The 20688-nt window shown below is 42.4% G+C and overlaps 1 protein-coding gene across 3 annotated transcripts in view; it reads right to left on the minus strand.

The window, feature by feature from the left end:
* Positions 1-3149: 3149 nt before the first annotated feature.
* Positions 3150-20688, minus strand: part of igsf9ba (immunoglobulin superfamily, member 9Ba) — a 47005-nt gene continuing 29466 nt past the window's right edge. The window contains exons 10-20 of one of the 3 annotated variants that reach the window (XM_088300627.1): positions 20259-20409; positions 19147-19270; positions 17877-18052; positions 17390-17616; positions 17217-17301; positions 16386-16547; positions 16260-16305; positions 15133-15219; positions 12415-14037; positions 8680-8813; positions 3150-7743 (exon numbers count right to left, since the gene is read on the minus strand). In XM_088300627.1, coding sequence (XP_088156753.1) covers positions 7541-7743; positions 8680-8813; positions 12415-14037; positions 15133-15219; positions 16260-16305; positions 16386-16547; positions 17217-17301; positions 17390-17616; positions 17877-18052; positions 19147-19270; positions 20259-20409 — 3018 coding nt within the window. In that variant the 3' untranslated portion in view covers positions 3150-7540. Of the gene's footprint in view, positions 7744-8678; positions 8814-11050; positions 11094-12414; positions 14038-15132; positions 15220-16259; positions 16306-16385; positions 16548-17216; positions 17302-17389; positions 17617-17876; positions 18053-19146; positions 19271-20258; positions 20410-20688 lie in introns of those variants that run through there. The other 2 variants (XM_088300629.1, XM_088300628.1) reach the window with 2 other exon arrangements.

Here is a 20688-nt window from a genome sequence, read left to right on the forward strand (position 1 = left end):
AATATTATTTAGAATGTTTCCAACCATATTGTCCTGTCTATTATTTTTAGGCTTATAATGTTGAAGTGTTGAGTTTTGTGAAATTACGTCTTTATATTGTTGATCAAAGACAAAATAGTTGTCATTCGTAGAGCAACACTTTTTATACAGTAATAGAGATACAATACAATACAATTAAAATTAATCTGTATGTTTCAATTCATAATGATATGCGGTCGGAGTCTCTTTCCCTAATCACACTTTTTTTCCCCAAATATTACTGTGACAATGTTTCTTGAAAGTTTACGTTCAATGAGGAAAAACGTTATTTTCAATGTTTATCTAGTGGATTAACAGGTGGTTACGCCAGGTGTATGCACACGCTTGTTCACGCTTGTTCCTGTGTTTGTTTCCCGGCATGCCTCTGGGGTCGAGAAATAGATTCAAAAGCACAAAGGTCATTCTCTTTCAACTTATTTGTTTTTCTTGTTCCGCCCAAGCCTTCTTGCAATTAGCATTTCCTTTAGAAAAACATTAACTACAAATATTGTTATACTTGTTTGCACTTAGGTTTTAAATTTGAACAGCTTGAATTAATATTTAGCTTTTTAGGTGTTGGTTTGATGGAGAGGTCATGTCAAACTGAATGCTCAACACTTACACCCTGTGTCTAGCATGTGAACTACACTTTTTTAGATGGAAAATTGAGATACAATTAGATCTGTTTTTCAATAATCAATCAGACGTAGGACAAGGCACAAAGCTACTCATTCATCTTCATCAGACATTCAGACAAAAGCAGGTTTCCAATTGAGTTGGCGCGCTTTGGTACCGTGTGTGCGGTATAATTGTTCCAATTTTAATATCACCTAAAAATGTTGGCGCTTCGTTACTGAAAATACAATAATCTCCCTGTGAAATAAGTTAGGATTTGTGTTCATTCTGTTGAGCGCAGACAAAAAAAAAATGTCTTTATGTAAATAAAGTACAACAGGCAAGACCTCTTTTGTCTTTTTTATTATATCAAAATACAAAAATTTGAGAGAAAAATTCCTTATGGGACTAAGCGTTGGAAATGATATGGTGACATGAATATGTTCATATTCTCACAGGTGTGCCGAATGTGGCGAGGATGAATTGAGATGGTGCGCTCAAGCCACCGCAACCACTTCCTATGGCGCTTTTTCTCCCCTTAAAAAGGCCGGGGGTTGAAATCAGGCCAGTTTTTTTTTTTTTACATTGTAGCTTGTTTCTGTTTCCCACGCACACACCCACACACACAAAAAAAATGACTTTACAGATGCCACTTGACAGCAGTGAGAAAAAGTAATACAAATATCATACATAAGGCTTTGGTACAGCACCATACAGTATGAGTTAATTGCTCACAATGTGTCAATGTTAAACCCGATGACAGGACGGAACAACGTAAGAGTAAATAAACTGGTTCATTGCGCTGATATTTACAAATGTGGATTTTGCACCCAAAACACAGAATGTAAACATGTGATGTACAGCACAGTCGGGCGGATGGATGGAGAATGGGAAATGTACATGTTCTTTCGTCTGAAGCACTACATGGCTTGCTTGCGTGATTATGAGCATTTTACGCTAAAACAGTTAACAATGTAGTGCTTTTTTTTTTATTGTAGCCTACAATAATAAGAATCATAATAATAATAATAATAATACATTCTAGTTCCTCAGTGCTGGTACACATGAAAAAACAGAGAATATAGAAAATACTACATATTATTCTAGGTTTCTGTCCATTAACAACCATCTTAGATGTCCGTGAATGATTGCTAAATTGGTATTGTCTCTACATGCAAGATTAATACAATAAAAAGAATTGTTAAAGTTTCACTCCGACAGGAGCTAGTGAAGCAGAGAAGTTGTGACCAAAAAACAAAAACAACGGAGCTAACAGTACGTCCAAAGCAGCCCTCTTTAACACTGTACATGTTTCTTATTGAGAATAATTAAACGGTTTAATCCGGCCCGTCGAATTTGAAAAAAATTAAATGAATAAACCTTGCTTATGTTTTATTTTCTAAATACTATGGCCTGTCAAAGACAGATATTTTGTTGTAATGCTTTTGTCCATTTTCATTTAAAATTAAATGCATTGTTTTCCTCAGATGAGATGATGTCATCAAAAGACTCCATTAATCTGCTCCTGGTCCGGCCCCTTTTTTAGAACCCATTGTGGCCCGCCAATCAAAATGTTTGCCGACCCCTGCTCTAAACTATGGAACTTAATTAGAAAGAAAATGTCTTTTTGAAATAGGAGGTACATATAAACAAGTCAGATCATGTAGTTGCACAAGTTTGCACACCCACTTTTAACTCGGGATGCAGTTGCGTTCTGAATGAACAAATTACATTCAAATTTGTATTAAATGGGAGTCTCCACCAACCTGTTAAGATTTAAAATGCTTTCGATTAATCCCAATTGAGTTCCAGCTGTTCTAGTAGACTTTTCTTGACATGTTTTTGAAGGAATCCTTGTCTAAGGTCTCAGTTCCAGCTGAAGAAAAACATGATGCTGCGACTACTATGCTTCTCTTTGTGTACGGTGCTCTTCTGCTGATGAAAACTATTGTGTATGAACATTTTGGCCGTAATTCCAATTGCTATGCTTGAGGCAAACACAACACCGCTCATCACCAAAAGAAAATTGGACCTTTCGAGATGTACGTGGCGGCAGCATGCAGTTGTTTTTCCGGATGGAACTGAGGCTTTAGACAAAGTGGAAGGAAATCGTAACAGTTCCGAATGCAGTCAGGATTGGCACAAAAGTTTCAGGCTTCCGCTATTAAGCAAAAACAAGTTTAAAAAAAAAGCCTACTAGAACAGACGATATTTATTTGGGGTCAATCAGAGGCACTTTAAATAGTGGCAGGTGTGTTGTGCTGACTCCCATTTAACATGAGCTTGAATGTGATCGGTTATAGCTGAACACAACCGCACTTTCAGTTATAAGAGGGTGTGCACACTTGCGCAACCACATTATATCAGTATGGAGGGTTTTTTTTTAGCTCTTGAAAATTTTTTCATTTTTATTTTTATGTTCAAGATTACAACAGTGGAAGGTTATCACTGGGTGGCTGGCACAAACAATTGGCAATTAAACAGGGGTGTGTGGAGGCTTACGACTGAGTTTTTTTAAATGAAGCCCACCCAAAGCCAAACTATTTCTTAGCGGACATTCAACATGGCAGGGCTTTGAAGCTTCTGTGAGCAACCGGGGGAAGTGCTTTCATTAAAAGCATGGCAAAAGCTGCATTTGTGGAAGTGTGGAAGTGGTGTGACATCAACGTGAAAAGGTTCCATTTGAGGGTGGAGGTGTGCCAAGAGGCGCCCCCATCAGTGGTGTGCTTGAGAAAAAAAAAATGCCGCTAACTTGAGATGGTGGACCTACTGGTGATTTAGTTTGGGTTCATACACTACTTTATCAAGAGGGTACCTTGGAAGCACAGACGCACACACATACACGCTATAGAAACATGTTGAGGTCATTTGAAGGTCACAAATCTAATAGGGGATTTTTTTTTCTCCCCCAAGATTTCCAAAGAGTACACGACTATATTTTCCAATATGGTTTATCACCACCATCGTAATCAACACGGTCATGACAAGAGAGACGGCTCTAGTTTAAGCAGCCCCCGCCCCCCATTCGAAAAACCAAAGAAGAGGTTGTATTTTTCTACACTACAGCACCACAAAGTTTTGAACGTAGCACCAAGTCGTAATGCTGAGAAGCCGCTAACATGCTCGTAAATGCTACGTAATGTACACCGCTTCAGCCCGGGGAGCGAACGTTTGGGAGCTTTGGATGGCTAGTCGAGTCTTAGAAGCTCTCTTTTGACATTATATACGGAGTCGATCCGGTGGCTTCTCGGCTTCGGAGGTAGTACCGGAGCCGCAACAAGGGTGGCACGCCACTTATGTTTAAAGGGTAAGTCAAGTCAGAAACATTTTTAGCAATAATATGTTCTATGTGTCCTCACAAGTCTAAACAATGCATTTTGATTAATACTGCATTTGTGTTAAATTAATTAAGCAGCAAAATCCATCTGTTTTAATCTCGGGGGGGGGGGCATTTTGCCACTTGCTGTTGACTGAAAATGAAATCAGACATGAAACAAAGAAAGAAGAGAATTTTTGACTTGACTTCACCTTTTGTGGTTTTGCAGGAGCACTTGCTTCTCTCACCCTGTTGTGTTGAAAGCAATGGTGCTGTCCAACATGTTTAAAAAAATAAATATAGATTGTGGCAATATCCCAATTTGCTGTGACGTAGGGCTGAGTGAATTTGGATAAATGAATCAGGATGTTTTGGTTTTTTTTCTTAAAGAAAATCTTTGTTCAGCTATCTTTGCCAACAACGTATGGAGACAAGGAGCGTAATTAAACACTCTACCACTAGATGGCAGAAGGCTCAATTTAAGATTTTATTTTAAGGCAATCTTGCCCAGCCCTAATTTCACAGCTCTGATGCAGGAATTTTGCGGGTTCTGCGTGAAAGCGGCTAGAGAAGTCTAAAGCTTAACATTTTCACGAGATAAAATATACAAGCAGAAGCAATACACCGTACACTGCTAATATTATTACGTTCACTCCTTTGGGGGTAAAAGCATGTGCGCTAAAAGCGTGACAAACGAGGCACCTTAAAATGTTTCCACTTAAAGCCGTACTGTAAGCAAATACTGTTCTTTTTTTTAATTGTTTAATATATTTATATAATCTAATTTTTCTTCTGTCATTTTTGTACATCTTCATTCCAAGAAGGTCTCCCCGTAAAACGCGGTTTCTCTTTTTCAAATACGATACATGTACAGTACATAACAAATATAGATCTTTTTTTTTTGTTCTTCTTAAATTGCCGGCTCTTGTACCGATTAATGTGGGCGCTCACTTTCAGGCAACCATTAACTTTGACCTCTCGCTTTGTGGCAAATACTTTGTTATATTTGCATGATTGAAAAAAAGCATCGGAAAGAAAACAGCTTATAAAGGGGCCTAACAGTACAGATCATTTTGGCCTGGATGCAGGCTGCACCTTAAAAAAAGAAAACAACGTCAGCGGTAATTCAATGCACTGCAACATCGGGACATTCATTTCCTGTACAGCGAAAAGCATACATTCATTATCGGCTAGTGTCAGAAAATCAACAAACATACAGAGTAGTAGCTAGAAAGTAATATAAATATGTTAAACAGTCTCGCTGTTGGTTGTAGTTGAGTACAAAGGACCCTCGGGACTCAAGACGAATGTCAACTGTTGTGTTTTGGGTTTGCTCTTTGACTTTTATTTTTTTGTGCGTATCCATAGTGGTAAGGCAAAGAGACAAATGACGTTAGAATGATAAATGAAGAAATGAAAACGAAACAGATCCCCAAAGGCGCTACTCATCAAACGTAAGTGTAACAAGACTTTGTATTTGTATTCGGACTTTTGGGTAGCATTGTCGCAAGTTCCCTCATGGAACATGGGCAAGGGTCACATGCTTGCGCTTTAGCAACAATTCTACTCTGTAAACAAAAAGAGTGGAGCTCACCCTTTGGATAGTGGATGTCGTGGCTAACAATATACTTGCTAAGTCGTTTGAAATGGAATCACAACAATTATTAATATCAATGCAGCATGGAAAGAAAGACAAAATTGTTATTGCACTTTTATAAAAAAAAAAACTAAATGAAGATTTAAGCTGTTATACATTATTCACTACTCATTTTTATTTTTGGAGAATCTTTCTTTTAACAAATAATTTTAGTTTGAGTTTTGTTACTTTACTGTACCTGATGTGAACCGAAAAATTACCGCTATTTTTGGCACACTGTTACACCTGGAATGATGATTAATTTACTTTTGCATAAAAAAAAGCACATGGGTTTTATAATGGTGAAAAGGAAGGATTAAAGTGATCCTTCAAAATTCGAACGTCGCGAATTGTTCACTTTTGGAAAAAAAACATGTCTTGGAAGTAGCATAATGAAGATTGTGAGGCACAAGAAACAGTGAAGTCACTGCTAACATTAGCCACTAGCGCTAGTTGCTAGCAAACCACCATGGTGCTAGTTTCTATTCTTCCCACTGTATTTCCACATTTCCAGGAGCATAAACACGCAAACAAATAGAGTCCAATGCTAGCCTTAGTTGCTAGCGCTAGCTGCTAGCTTCTACATTTACTACCTTGCTTTCGCATTTCTAGGAGTGTAAACATTATATGCACACAAGATTTTAGAGTCACTACAGATTACAGTCCACTGCAACGCTAATCGTGATTAATGACGTCGTAATGATGAGTAATGACAGATAATACCTGGAATTGAGGAATTAAGATTGTGAACAGACTGTGTGTTAAAACTTTGAGTTTCCCAGTCCTTTCAATTGTTTCATATGAAAAAAAAAACACTAACCACTTTAATGCTTCAATAACTTAAATATATTTGGCCTGAGCTTGACTCCCGAGGGCCCGTTGTATCGTATTCATTGCTTTTAGCACTTTCCAGCTTCATGAGGCATTGTATGCTTGGTAAGTTTCCTATTTAACATGCAGAACCTTTATTCCGTCTGCATGAACTTTTATTTATGAGTTTATTTTTTTGCCTTTTCCCACTTTAAGTAGCCCTGTGCATTTCGTGTCTAGTCGGAAATGCGCAGCTGAAACTATAAAAAGCGAGCAAACAAAACAAACAGGAGTCATGCTTCTTCTCTGGCAAAACAGAAGAACAGTTTTGGAGTCCTCCCCGACGAGACGAATGCGAGAAGGCGACGAAAAAGGCAAGTTTAAGCTAGAAAAAAGATGAGCGTACAGTCAAAAAAAGGCACCTCTAGATGTGCCAAGCATCACAAGTGAATTTCATCCTACTCAACATTTTACCATTGATCACCCTGTTCGTCTAAAGCCACCCGACCGTCCGTGAATTCGACCTCGTAACATCGACACATTAAGACAGTCTCAGTGGATAGTACCGCTAAATAAACACATGCTAATAGCAAGAACCAAAGGCTAGCTAAAGAGTCGGGGAAAAAAAAAAAAAAGAAAAATTCGAGCACATTGCGTGATCCAAACCTTATTATTTGATTCTTTTTTTTTTCTCCATATGTAAAAAGGTCAAGTACGTACAGTATACCACAAGAATTACAGCAACTCTGCGTTTACTCTGAGGTATATTTGGTGGTAAGAACCCTGTGTTTAAATACTGACACTATTTGTATTGTAGGAAAAGTCGGTGAGTGGATGCACCGGGCATAACAGTACACTGTATCACTGGAAATCATGGACCCTCGCTCGCCCCTTCCTGCGTGAGTGAAAAAAATGTCTTTATTACTCTAGAACGGAACTTCACTCCCTTGTTTTGACTATTTATATACATTATATCTTTTCAAGTGAGATGGAGGGAAGCCAAACCAATTGTTCATGTACTCACGCCGATGCCTCCGTTCAGCTCGAGAGATGATACGAAAGCTATCAGCTTGATACTAAGATCAGGGTGCGGTGGGGATGAGGTGGCCTTAAATCGAGTTCAATGGCTTGGCAGGCCCCTCGGGTCAACGGAGGGTCCCGTAATTGGGGCCTTCCGAGTCGGCGCCGGTCAGGATGCCCGTCTGGTCGTCCTCGGAGGGCCTGCGATGCAGCAAGGAGGCCAAATAGAGATAGGGGTTCTTCTTTGTTTGCCTTTTCCTCGTTCTGCTGAGCACCTCGTCCTGGTGGGGGGTCTGACATGGCTCCTGGGTCTGAGAGGGAGCCGCACCTGGAGGGGGTCGGGTGGGGCGGGGGAGTATGTGAGAGATACACTAGACACAAGACTTGATCCAGCAGTGCCAGTGAGCACAACATAGAGCGTAGTGAGCACATTCCAAAGTCAACAGTTAATTTGCGGTTCAAAAAGAAGGGGGGCGTTTTTCGAGGAAAACAACGAACAAATTCTGGACTTAGAGGATCTGATTTAAAAGAAGCCAATTATGTCAAACCTACTCAGCGAAATAGGAAAAACACAAAAATTGCCTCAGAACGCGTCAAAAAGCGCCACTGCCGACTGGGCGTACTTACTTGCATTGGGCAGGTTTGTGGAGAAGAAGAAAGAAGAAGAATGAGACGAAGAAGAAGAAGGCGTTTGGCGGAATGAGGTTTAGGGCCGACAATTTTTCTGAATAAGGCCGAAGGGTCGAGGCCGGAACGAGACCTAGGTCACGGCCAAAGGGCTGGGGACTGACGAGCAAAAAAGGGTGAAGTGCCCAGCTCTGACCAATTGTAACCACCCTCAGGAGACACACCCACTAAAGGCATCCATTGGTAAACTCCCACTTAAAATTTAAAACAAAAATAAGCGTTTAGTCTGGTTGCCTCAAATCAACCTTTACAGATTATCACAACCTGATGAAGTGAGATTCTACACAGAGAGATGCAGGGTGCTTTCACTCTCGCACTTTGCCCAGATGAGTACTCCGGGTCACTCTCCTGGTCTCGTATGTTAGCAAATGCACTCGGCCACAGGTTGCATGTGATGAAAAAGACATCCAAACCCATACAGGTGAATGAGAGCCCCACCCTGTTCACCACTGATCCGGTCACCAAGTCAAGTTCGGAGTTCAGGACATCCTCTCCACAACTTTGCTGAAATAGACTTCAACTAGCTCTAAACCCGACGATTAATCTATACAACATTGGAATGGAAAGCAAAACTTGCCTGTTCTCCTGGTGGAGGTCGCGTTGTTGTTGTTGTTGGTGGCCACTCCCTTAGCTTTTGTGATACAGTGGTGTAGCAGTGCTGGTAGACTCTCAGACCCAGCAGCAGCCTCACTAGCCCCACCTAAAGGCTCCCTGAGGAAAGCAGACAGAAAAAGAGAGAGAGAGAGAGAGAGAGAGGTACAGCACACGGCGTCCCCGCATTAATCCAACACTCCATCCCATAGTCGAGTGAAAATACAGAACAATGGCGGCACACCGGTCGCACTGCTACCGAGCGGTCTGAAAAACTTCACATACTCTATTAGCACTGATGGATGAGAAGCGCTAGACACGATGAGGTAGGACAGGAGAAGACAGAGAGAAACAGTTGACACATTTGAAGCAGTCATTACACGAAGGACACAATTGCCACGCTTGCTTTATTTAAAATCAACATGCAGTGTAGATTTTGTTGCTGATGCAAGCGTCAAATTACAGTTTGGTTCCGGTTCGTAAAATCAGTGGCGATTAATGGTCTTCGCATAATGACCGCTTCACAAAGGCAAAATTGATCACTTGTCCTATTAAAGAAAAAATAATGAATATGTCTTAATAAGGATGGATTGGGAAGGAGACAGATTGGATTTCAAGAATGACACACCTCTAATGTATTTGATACTTAAAAATCATTAGAATTGTAATGCAGGTATATGGACAAAAAAACGTCTAGTCCAGTGAAATCGCGACATGGGGAGGGTCGACATCTTGCTGGCGTGCAATGCATCATGGGGTGACAAATAGCTTAATTCTTTTGATAGTTTTTAAAATTCAGCAGACGGGATCGTCAGTCTATCGTCTCAGGTCAATATTCCTCACGATAGAAACCGTCGCAGTGAATCGAAACATTTACATATTCAACACATTCATAGTCCAAGCTGGAAAATAATATATGAACCCAAGAGTTCAATCAACAGTATATATTTAGACTTTTGACTTTTCGATTCTCAACACAGCAAGACGTGAACCATGCCTCGCACAAGAGCTCTCAGAAGAACGACATTTAAAAATTGTTAATTTAGCTTCAATTCAAAAGATTTGGTGGTCATCAGTCCCAGACATCATGGACAAAGTTCAGCAAAGTTGCTGCCCACCCTATTGAAAAGTGCGCAGTACGGAATGTGCAATGAGGTGATGAAATTGCTCAGTCAGCTAACTCTGGCACATGCTAACATCTCAGTTGACGAATCTCGATAAATACAAATACGATTATATAATATAAATATCCTGTTCCTGTCCTGTTCTGCTGTGCTCTGATACCCATTTTGACACAGCATGGGGACAAGACAAAATTGCAAACCAGCAAAATGGCTGCCCCCGTGTCCTTAAAAGGCCGATCCTTGGAAGAACAACCTTTAATAAGTACATTTCCAGTCTTGACAAAAAGGATCCCGCAGGTGATCACTTTTTTTTAGAGTTGAAAAGGAGAGCATGTTGTTGCAGCCCTCATAGACAGATGCAACAAACTAACATTTCAATTGACACTCAAACTGGAGCCAAAGGGCCTGATTGAGCGCTCAGTGAGGTCAACTTGTGGAGCCGCACATAGATTAACTGATCTTTTTAGAGACGGCGTCCATCGCTTGCTGCTGTGGAGAGATAGAGCGATAGGCGTTAGAGAGAGAGGCGAAGACAAATCTGGAAGGGGGGGTGAGGGGGGCGTAGCGTGCTGGCTTCAAACGCAGCACATTTTCTATATAGACATGAACACGGTACAGCACACGTTGATCGAAATGAACACTGCGGCACAAGAGGCTTCACCATGCCGACGGGAGGAGATGGCAGGAAGAGGAAAATGGCCGTTAAGAGGGACGAGTCACATGACGGGAAAGGAGGAGGATGGCCATTAAAAAACGGTCACATGACAGAAGGCAAGAACGCAAAGCACAAATGTGACAGAGAAGTCAAGTTTTTCTTGTTATTTGTTTGGTCATATAGAGAGAGAAGTTTAGAGAATGCATGCATGGCATTTTGCACATGGAACAAATCTTTAAAGGGGAATACTCCTTTCTATCAATCAAGTGCGTCCTCTATTGATTCAAGGCTGTTTTTTTTGTTTGTTTGGTTTTTTTTTTTAATTATTTAAGTGCAGGTAAACATGTCAAGCAAAGCCACTCGCAAGCCTTAATGGCCGCAGCAGGCTTACGTTGCCTTAGTGCTACTATTGACAAATGCGTCCTGCGACCGTGATGATTACAGTCTAAGCGTTAATGCCGCTCACTTGAATCCAGCACAGAGGCACCACCCAAAGCGATTCCCCTTTAAAGGAGAGAGTGATTCGAGCCCTCCACCTGCTGACCCCCTCCCCTCTCAAACATGGGTCCAACCCTTACCTATTGCGGCGTGGGGGGCCGGGTCACAACGCTGCCCAGATAGCTGAGATCAATCAAAGACAAATCAGGTAAGACCCTCGCCCGCTAGCAAACAGCAGCCTTATACACTGCTACCATTTCCCCTCTGGGGACCATTGATGTGCACCAGCCAGTCTTGGCTTGATTGTTGGTGAGAGGGGCCACTAAGCACATGGGCATATATACAGTACATTTTTTCTAATTGAATTGCCGCGTATGGAATTGCGGATGCATTAATATGTACTTGAAAAACTTCAAAGTTATTAGAAGTCAAGTCATTTCCATCGCCGCACCTGGCGAGTTAATCCTTTCCGAATGCTAACATTAAAGCAAAGCAAATAAAGCTGTTGAAAAACAGCTGTAGACGGTCTTCAGTTTCCTATGGTCGCGGTTACAAAAATCGTGCAAATCGCTTCACTGTGCAGAAGAAGAGTTAGTATATGTGGTCACACTGCCAAAAGAAGGCACGCTCAATGTCTGCCATATTTAACATTTTACAGTGTTTTATTTTAGCATCTATCGAAATGTTTTTTTTTAAATGTAATTAGTAAAAAAAATTGTCTTACGACTACGTTGTTAGCGTAGCATTTCGGCAAACGTAACCAAATCGGAAAATATGTGGTACCGTGTTTCTTTTTTAAATGAAATTTGTGCACGTTTGATCATTAATATTGATCTTTTGGTACGCTTTTTATATCACCAGTGGAATCTATAAAGACGAACGCCTCAATATTATTCAATTCAGGTTTGAAGCAAAATGTGTTGCATTACTTCTTTTTATTCAAGTTCAAACTTGAGCATTTGATGATTTTTTTTTAAATGTTTTTTTTACACTATATTGTATGTCTTTTAAAAATGTTTCTGAAATCCTATTAAAAAAGTTATATTTTGCTGACAGATCCAGTATTTTTTATCTCTATTATTTCCCTTATTTAACAAATTTATGTTTGACTTATACTGTATTTAAAAAAGTGCATTAATTTAAAAAAACTTTTGTTTAGTTTTTTTTCCATTTTTTTAAAAAGTTTAGATGGTTTCACTATAAAGATTTTTTTTTTCTTAACACAAGGCCTTTGATTTATTTTTTTAAAATTGTTTATGACTCTATTTTAAGGCTCAATATTATCCAACAAGTCTAAAGTACTTTGTCGATTTGAATGGATTGTTTCCAGGACCAAGAGACTAATTAAGATACACATGCATGCTCAATGCTATTACATGCCTTCTGCATATTAAGGAACAATATGCGTCCTAATTGCATCTTAACTGAGCCATTTAAGTCATATTTGCTTGGAATAAATAGACCAGACAGGGAGAGACTATTCTCTTGTGGAATGATCACCTACCCTGAGGCTGAAACCTGGAGCTGGGAGGGCTCTGAGGGTAGCATCTCCTCCTCTGTCCTTCTCTGGGACGGCCTTTGACCGAAAACGTCCCTGCCCTCCGGCGGGGGAGAGGGGGACTGCGAGGGGTAACTGGCTGCTGTGGAGGCGTAGGACATGTGGGCGGCGTGGTAACCATGGCTGGCCTGCTTGCCGCTCTGACTCGGAGTGGGAGAGGCGGTCAGGGAGGACCTCCGGGAGAAGGTGGTGGAGGGTTGCAGGGTGAGCTCGGGCATCTCCAGAGACCGAGAGGTACGGAGGATGCCGGGGCGTGGAGGCGGGCGCACGAGAATATCTGGAGAGCCCGGCTGGGTGCTAAGTGGACTTTGGGAGAGCGGGGACAGTCGGGAGGGTTGGAGTACTAAGGGGGGCAGGCTGGGGTCTGCTCGGCGCCCCGCCCTTGGGCTGAGCCAAGACTGGGGGCTACTACTGGGGGCTGTGCTTGGGCTGCCTGCGCGGGCTGCCGGGTCAGGGTAAGGCAACACTGGTACACCCACTCCGTGGGCAGTGTGTCTGAGCTGGCCGAGACTTTGGGCCTGTTGCATAGCTAAACGCCTAACCGGAGGCCCCGGGGGCCTGTCTCTGCCTGGGGGAGCCACAGGGACCTCCAGCTGCAGGAGTCTCGGGCTTGTCGGATCCGTCAGGGGAGGGAGGTGGAGGCGACCGGGCGGGAGCGAGTGAGAGGGGTACGAGGGTGGGTCGGGCATGTCCGGAGGATGATGTAAAGGATGGTGAGGGGGGAACATGAAGCGTGGACCCTCCAGACCCAGGAAGGGTAGCGCATGAGGTTGCCAGCTTTCAGGTGAGTGAGGGGGAGGGCTGTGAGTGTGAGACAGAGAATGGCCGGAGGCAGTGTACTGATGGTGCTCCATCTCTCCGCTCTCCTCAGGGATGGAGGGATAGCCAAAGGGCCCCTCGGCAGTGCCCGGGGGGGAGGACAGAGCGGAGCTATGCGGGCTGATGTCAGGCATGTAGAATGGTGGTGGAATCCCTGATTCAATGCGGCTGCCGAGATACCCATAGAAGGGGCCCTGGGGGAAGCCCCTGTAGCGGGCGGACGGGGCCTGCCCTGAGGCGTGAAGTGCACTGCCCTCTGCAAAGCTCATACCTTCCATGGCCCTGTGCAGGTGGGGGCTGTAGGTTAGGGGCTGCGTGGACTCCAGGCTGGAGGATGTCGGGGAGAGCTGGGGTCGCAGCGTGGGCATGATGGGCGGCAGAGGCCCAGGGTCGAAATCATTCTCCTCGTCGGACTGCCGGAACTCAGGGTACAGGTCGGACTCCTCGGCGAAGGGGAAGCCCTGGATGCGACGGTGCGGCGGGCTTGTTTCCATGACGAAGCGGCCGTCGGGGCCGCGACATATCAGCTCGATTGGTGTGGTGACTTCAGCCTCGTGCTTGGACACGCTGTACTTCTTGCTGGCTATGGCACGCTTGGTTTTCTTGTAGAAGGAGAGCTCCTTGTCCTTGTCCCGCTGGGGGCTGGGCAGCTTCCTGACGTACAGCCCGGGTCCGTGGGAACCTTCGGAAGAAATCGAGCGTGGCCGAGATGGTGGGGAGCTCTCCGGGCTTATTTTCCCTGATGACAACCTGACATAGAATGGGACAGAGACGGGGCTTCATTAAAAATGTGTGGGGGAAATCAGAAAGTAGGGTACGCGCATACCGACTCTGGGGCTAAATTTGAGCCTGTTCTCCTCCCTTGCGATCAAAGTCAGCTAAGGCCTGATTCTTGGATGTCTGTCGAAAGACACTTAGCAATGTTCCTGTGGTACGGGGTACGTTAAGACTGATATCTCCACCCAGATCTGCTTGGAAAACGGTTGCGGCCAACAAACCTTTTCAATATATATGACAAAAAATCATTATATTTGTGGTCAACACCAAGTTGGGCTGAGCCACGGACTCCAAAGATTGCAATGTGAAATGGTAGCCAATTAAGAGGTAACCTGTAGCGGGGTACAAACGTGCCAACAACTGGGCCAAGTCAGCAAAGACCCAACTTTCTGATGTTTCTCAAAGAGCATCCTCAGCAATTCTCTTGCGGTGTGGGATGCGTCTGGGCCAACAATCATAAACGTCTGTTGCCATCACAGAATTGGACGGAGTCGCAGACTCTGTGATTTTGACGCTGGAGCTCGTATTGTTGCAAGACACAAAGAGAAGAGCAACTGTTGTCTTCAGTATTTGTACCCCGCTTAAGACAGACTTAAGAAGGCTAAATCGAAAGATATTTGGTATTCTACCTTTTATGTGCAAGGCTATTTTTCAGGTACACTGAAGAAAATTTTGCACAAATCCAGTTTCCTTCAATGTATCTTTAATGTATTATCTCCTTGGAATGGGAACTCTTTTGCTTGCAACTATAACTAAAGCGTAGGTGTTTTTTTTTTTTTTTTTTTAGCGATGAAACAAATAACGATTGTTAAGACAAGCATATGGCGTCTAGAGCATGTTGGACAGGACAGCAGCTAACAAACAAAGCTGGGATGACACGCTAACAAAACAACGACATGTAATCAGGCACTAATCTGCCCACACCAGGAGCAGCATACCTATCATATCGTCACTTTGCATGCATCTTAAAATTGTCTCCACATGTAAAACCACCACAACATAAAAAGCCACAAGGTCATGTCTGTATGAACGCATGCATGCCAGGCCAGTGCAGTGCAGCACACTCACAGGGGGCTGGCGGGCGGGGGCAAGAAAGTGCTCCTGGCAGGCTCGTCCCAGCAGGGCTCTACCCCGGGCAAGGGGGTGAGAGGAGGCCTGCGGCGGGAGACAAACAACACGGGCCTAGTTCATCTTTAACTGTATCAGGAAGGTAAAGGAGGCCTGCTTGCATCCCCTAATGTCACAAATGAGCCTGTTTTCCTCCAGTTGCAGTCTACATTGTCTACATTTTTTTTGTTTTGTATTGTTTTTTTACACACAGACAAGATGATTGCACACACTATACGGTAAAAGTGCAGCTGAACAACAAAAAAAAAGTGTTAAACACTGAGAGTCATGCAGAGAGCGGACAGTGTTTGAGGCTAAAGAACACACATGGATTTACAAAATCAATACACACGCACACGCACACGCACACGCACGCACTGCTGCTGCTTGGCAACTCGGGCTAATGTGCTATAAATGCTGACTGGGCTGCTTTGAACTCCTAGTCTGCACGTTACCTGTGCATTTTCTTTTGCCCCGCCTGACGATGTCACCTTATTTTAGTAATGCACACAGTACAATATTATAGATTTCTACGATTTTTCATTCACATATTCAATGCCATCTTGACAGCGATCTGTGCCCCCCCCCCAAAAATAAATATATTTAAAAAATAAATAAATAAACAAATAAACAAATAATAAATCACTGTGGGTGACAGCGATCTGTGCTCCCCCCAAAATAAATATATTTAAAAAATTAAATAAATAAAATAAATAAACAAATAAAAAAAAAAAATATATATATATATATAAATATATATATAAATATATATAAATATATATATAAATATATAAATATATAAATAAAATATATATATAAAATATATATATATATATATATATATATATATATATATATATATAGATGGTCCATGATAGAACTCATTACCAATGGAAAAGCATCAGTAGTGGGGTTGGGTGACAAAAATGTATTGTCGTCAACTACAATGTGATGAAAGTCAAACAAACTCAATTAATTTTTTTAAGCACAGTACAGCAGTTTCCAAACCTTTTGAGACCTTTGACAAAATCTGGTGCATAAAGAAGATGCACAACTACGGACATCAGGGTCTTCTAGACGTTACTTACGGTGATTCCACGCTCTTCCTGAAGTGCGTCACGGACAAGGGGGGATCTGGAGAGGACAAATATATTGGCGGTTATAATTCAGTGTCGCGGGTCACTGAGAGTGGAGGCGGTTAGTGTCATACGGACCCGGTTTACGCTTGAGCTTGCGCCGGTGTTGCTTGTTGACAAAGCACGCCGCCAGAGTGCTGAACAGAACGGCTGCTGCCAGGAAACAGATGGTTGCCACCACGCCCGCCACCACGGGACGGGCCAGCCCCTCGTCGGCGACCTCCGCAGGGGGGAAGGGATCTGACGGTCACAAGGGAAAGGGTAGAAAGTAAGTAACAAGTGTGATTGGTGCGGCAAAATTTTGTCATTTCACATTATTTGCTGACAAACAGAATGTGGCTTGATAACTACATTTCCAATCATGAACAAAAGTATGGCGACCGTGAAGGGTCAAAAATGATCAATACTAATGGATTAACCAATCTGTTTACACAAGTGCTTTTTTTTAATTTATTTTTTATTTTTTGCAATGGCATCACATAAGCATACTCGTAACGGTAAAAGAGGAAAAGTGCAATGCTAACCAGATGAAATGTAATATTTTAGCGGCACAGTGGAGATATTGTGACAAAAGCAGTTCAGTGTTGCCCTGAATATTTTATGTTGAAGTGAGTTGAGGAGCTTCATTTTGGATCGGATAATTATGATAATTTGTATTATAAAGTGTTGTAATAGCATACACTGCTTAAAAAAAAACAACAACAATAAATGCTATAAATTGAATACAAATATTTTTTTTAATACACACGCAAAAAATACAATCGTTAAGGGTCAAAATGTCATTAATGCACCTTGTTGTGGGGTTCGGGGCATAAATATTGGAATCTTCCCCACGCCAGTCAAAGTACTTATTAAACGGAAGCATTACACTTAAAATCCTGCACAGATAAGTTTTTGTTTTGTACTGACCCGTGCTGGACACTCCTACTACATTGCTGCTCTCACTGATCAGGTCTTCCATGACTGCCATCACTCGAAACTCATACCAGGACTCCTGGCGTCGGGAAGACACACCAAACACAAGTACTTTATCGTCTCATTATCTTTGCCCGACTATAAAACATATCAAACAAATTTTTCACCTGAACCAGGTCTCTGGCGACGAGCTCGGTCTCAGTGGACGGGATCAGGTCGTCCAGGGTCTCCCATCGCTCCCCAAGGCGAAACTCCATGATATAGCGATTGATGGGTGAGGAGTGGTTGCCTGGGGGGAGCCAGGTGAGGAGGACACCGTGCTGCGTACGGTTGGCGGTGAGGCACCGTGGTGGGGTAAGAAGCACCAGTGGTTCTGGGGTACCCAGGGGAGAGCCTGGGGGGTAAAAAAAAATAAAAATCAGATAGAATTCTGGCTCAGGGGTGGTTAACGGGGAGCTTTGCAAAATTCGCGCAACATTCAATATTGGAAATTTTCCTTAAGAATGAACAGGAATAAACCAGAAATTGAAGTGCATTCAGGGGTGCCTTATGACATATTGAAATCACACTAGAGGGCAGTATATCACATTGAGCCGTCGTAAATATACAGCACACAGTGCGTATGCCAACATCGCCACCGAAGCCGAAGCCCACCTGCAGTGTTGACTGTCACAACTTCGCTGAATGGGCCCGTGCCCAGCTTGTTCTGTGCCAGCACACTGAACTGGTACTCTGTCCCAGGCTCCAGCCCTGGCACCAGCAACCACGTCTGAGCACCAGAAACCGGCATGGAATGCCAGTCGTGTGGACCGAAGTCCACTTTCTTTGACCTGCGCACAGAAATGGGAGACACACGTTATATGGAAATGCGACTCAGAAGATTTTCAATCACATATAATAACTTGTGTGTTATGGCAAGTGATGTTCACCGGCGTTTTCTTTTTTTTTTAACTGGCGAGCGTCACAGTTAAAAGTTGGATTGTGCACACAAGTGACCTACTTACACTGATCCACCAGGGAAATAAGGTCACTAACAAAGGGGAAACAATATTATATTCACCTGATTATAATTTTTTTTTTCTTCCAGCACTGTAATGGGAAAAAAAATAACCGAACCCCCCCATAGGGACGTAAAGTTCTTTTTGTGCCGTTTTTTATTGCTATGATCATACCAATAGCACCATGTTTGGCAGTACAAAATATGACATCATTTTTTGCTCAAATTATGCGACATATCCATAGCGTGTCATCTACTACACAAAAATAAACACCTTCCCCAAATAGTTTGCCTTTTCCCAACAGTAAGAAAAGAGCTGGCAGTGAGTGATTAGCACACGTTGTAAATGTGTTCCGTGCCCTAATTACCAACTCTAGAAGTGTCATCTGCTTAAAAAATAAAAACGTCCCTCAAATAAAAAACACCTTTTTCCATCTGACTGACGCTGAGCCTCAATTAATTGCTGGGTACATCATCGACTTCCGGGAAAATAAACACCTCTCTCAAATAAACACCTCCCTTTTTCCATCAGTGGTGACTGAGTTTTATCGCATGTTGTAAACACGTTCCCCGCCGCAATTAATTAACGTTATCTACTTCACGAAATAAATTCCTCACTTGTAGAAACACCGGTTTTGCCACCAGGGGAAAAATAGCCAGTGACAGAGTCTTAATGCATGATCGAAACTCATTGCCTGCCTCCAAAGAATTGCCGGATGTGTCATTTACTTATGAACCACAATCAACTTTTTTAAAATAAATGTCTCCCTGTTTCTCGACAGGGAAAAAAAAAGCAGTGGAAAAAAGATGGTTTAAACAGAACCTCCGCAAAATTTGCAGTTGAGAAAAATAAAAACACTGGGCCACTATTTGTGACGATACGGTATTCCACACATAATATTCCAGAAGTAGACGAGGAGCACTCACACTGGACCGTACCACACAGAAAAAGTCTGTTCGAAGCCGCCGTCGTAGCCCACTCCCCAGGACACATTAGCGGAGGTGGTTGAGGGCACAACGTGGATGTTGCCGGGAGCGTGTGGGCTGGTGCCTGAGTGGTTTACAACGCACGCACATGCACACAAATACACAGCATAAGGAAGAGAAACAATACGAACATTGTTGGCATCCATCTAGTGAGTCAGAACCCTGTATTTGTTGTTATAAAAATATTTTTTAAAAATATATATATATATATAAATATATATAAATACAAAGTTAATATTTAAAGAATAGTCAACATTACAGTAAAAGATGTAATTTTGATGAAAAAAGACAAGCAATTTATGAGAAAAAACCCATTTGTACTCCAGTTTTATTTTTACAGAAATAATAAAAAATAATTTACTGTTTTTTTAATGATGACGATGTCTTCAAACATTTACAACAATAACATCCAGAATTTCAGATCAAAGTACAATTAAAGAGTCCAAATTTGATTGGAACAAAATAATAAAAGATTTCCAAATGGGCAGTTTACAAGAATAGTTGCAAACGTTTGAGGAAAAAGTAATTTTTGCAAGACTGAAATAACACTGGACAAATAAAGTGATAATGTTATGTGTCCTCAGTTCGAGTTGACGGGGACCAAAGTTGATTGAGCATTAGTGCTGCAAATGTTAATATATCTACATAATAAGCACACTACAGTAGGACGGACCTTCAGAAGTGGTGCTGATTTAAAGTGAAAGTCAGTGTGACTAATCCTGCAGCGGTTTCGACTCTTCCCTGTGATGTGAATTTACAGTTTGCGGGGAAAAACGTCCTCGCTCCACTCGCTGGACACACAAAAGCCACGCTGTGATTACAGAATGAGCCTTCCAATGAGCCACATAAAGCTATTGCAGATTAGATGAAATGCAATTTTAATGACGCCCACGGCCAAATTGGATAAAGGCAAGCAGATTAAGAGATGTCTATTGCTCGCTGCTTCGTGGGAATCACACAAAGCATATGGCCGAGAGCCATGACAATCAACTTCAAGGCATGACAATGATGAGGGTGTGTTTATGTGCGCGTGGGTGTGTGTGTGCTGGTACCAATGACTAGGATCCTGGTGCTGGCAGTGATGCTCGTGACCACGTTGGTAGCGACGCACTCCCACTCGCCATGATCCTCCTTGCTGAGCGACAAGAACTGCAAGCTCCCGCTCAGGAGGATGTTGTGCTTGCTCCGGCTCGGCTTCCCAACCTGCACACAGATTTGACAAGGACATGTACGAATATAATGACATTAAGGATACAGTGGAGAAGTGTGTGTGTGGGTGTGTGTGCGTGTGTGTTGGGGGGGGGGGCGCTATATGAATAAAGTTGTATTGTATTGTATAGTAAAACTTACAGTATTTTATGAGAGTATTTTTTTTCTTATGAATGAGGATTGTGTCTGAATCTTACGAGAAAAAAATGTTAGTTTATAGAACATAAAATAAAAGCATAAATTAAATTTTACAAGAATAGTCAGAAGAGTTGC

This window comes from Idiotropiscis lumnitzeri, chromosome 7 (genome assembly GCF_059441095.1).
Source record: "Idiotropiscis lumnitzeri isolate Australia: NSW breed Sydney's pygmy pipehorse chromosome 7, RoL_Ilum_1.0, whole genome shotgun sequence".
Classification (NCBI taxonomy): domain Eukaryota; kingdom Metazoa; phylum Chordata; class Actinopteri; order Syngnathiformes; family Syngnathidae; genus Idiotropiscis; species Idiotropiscis lumnitzeri.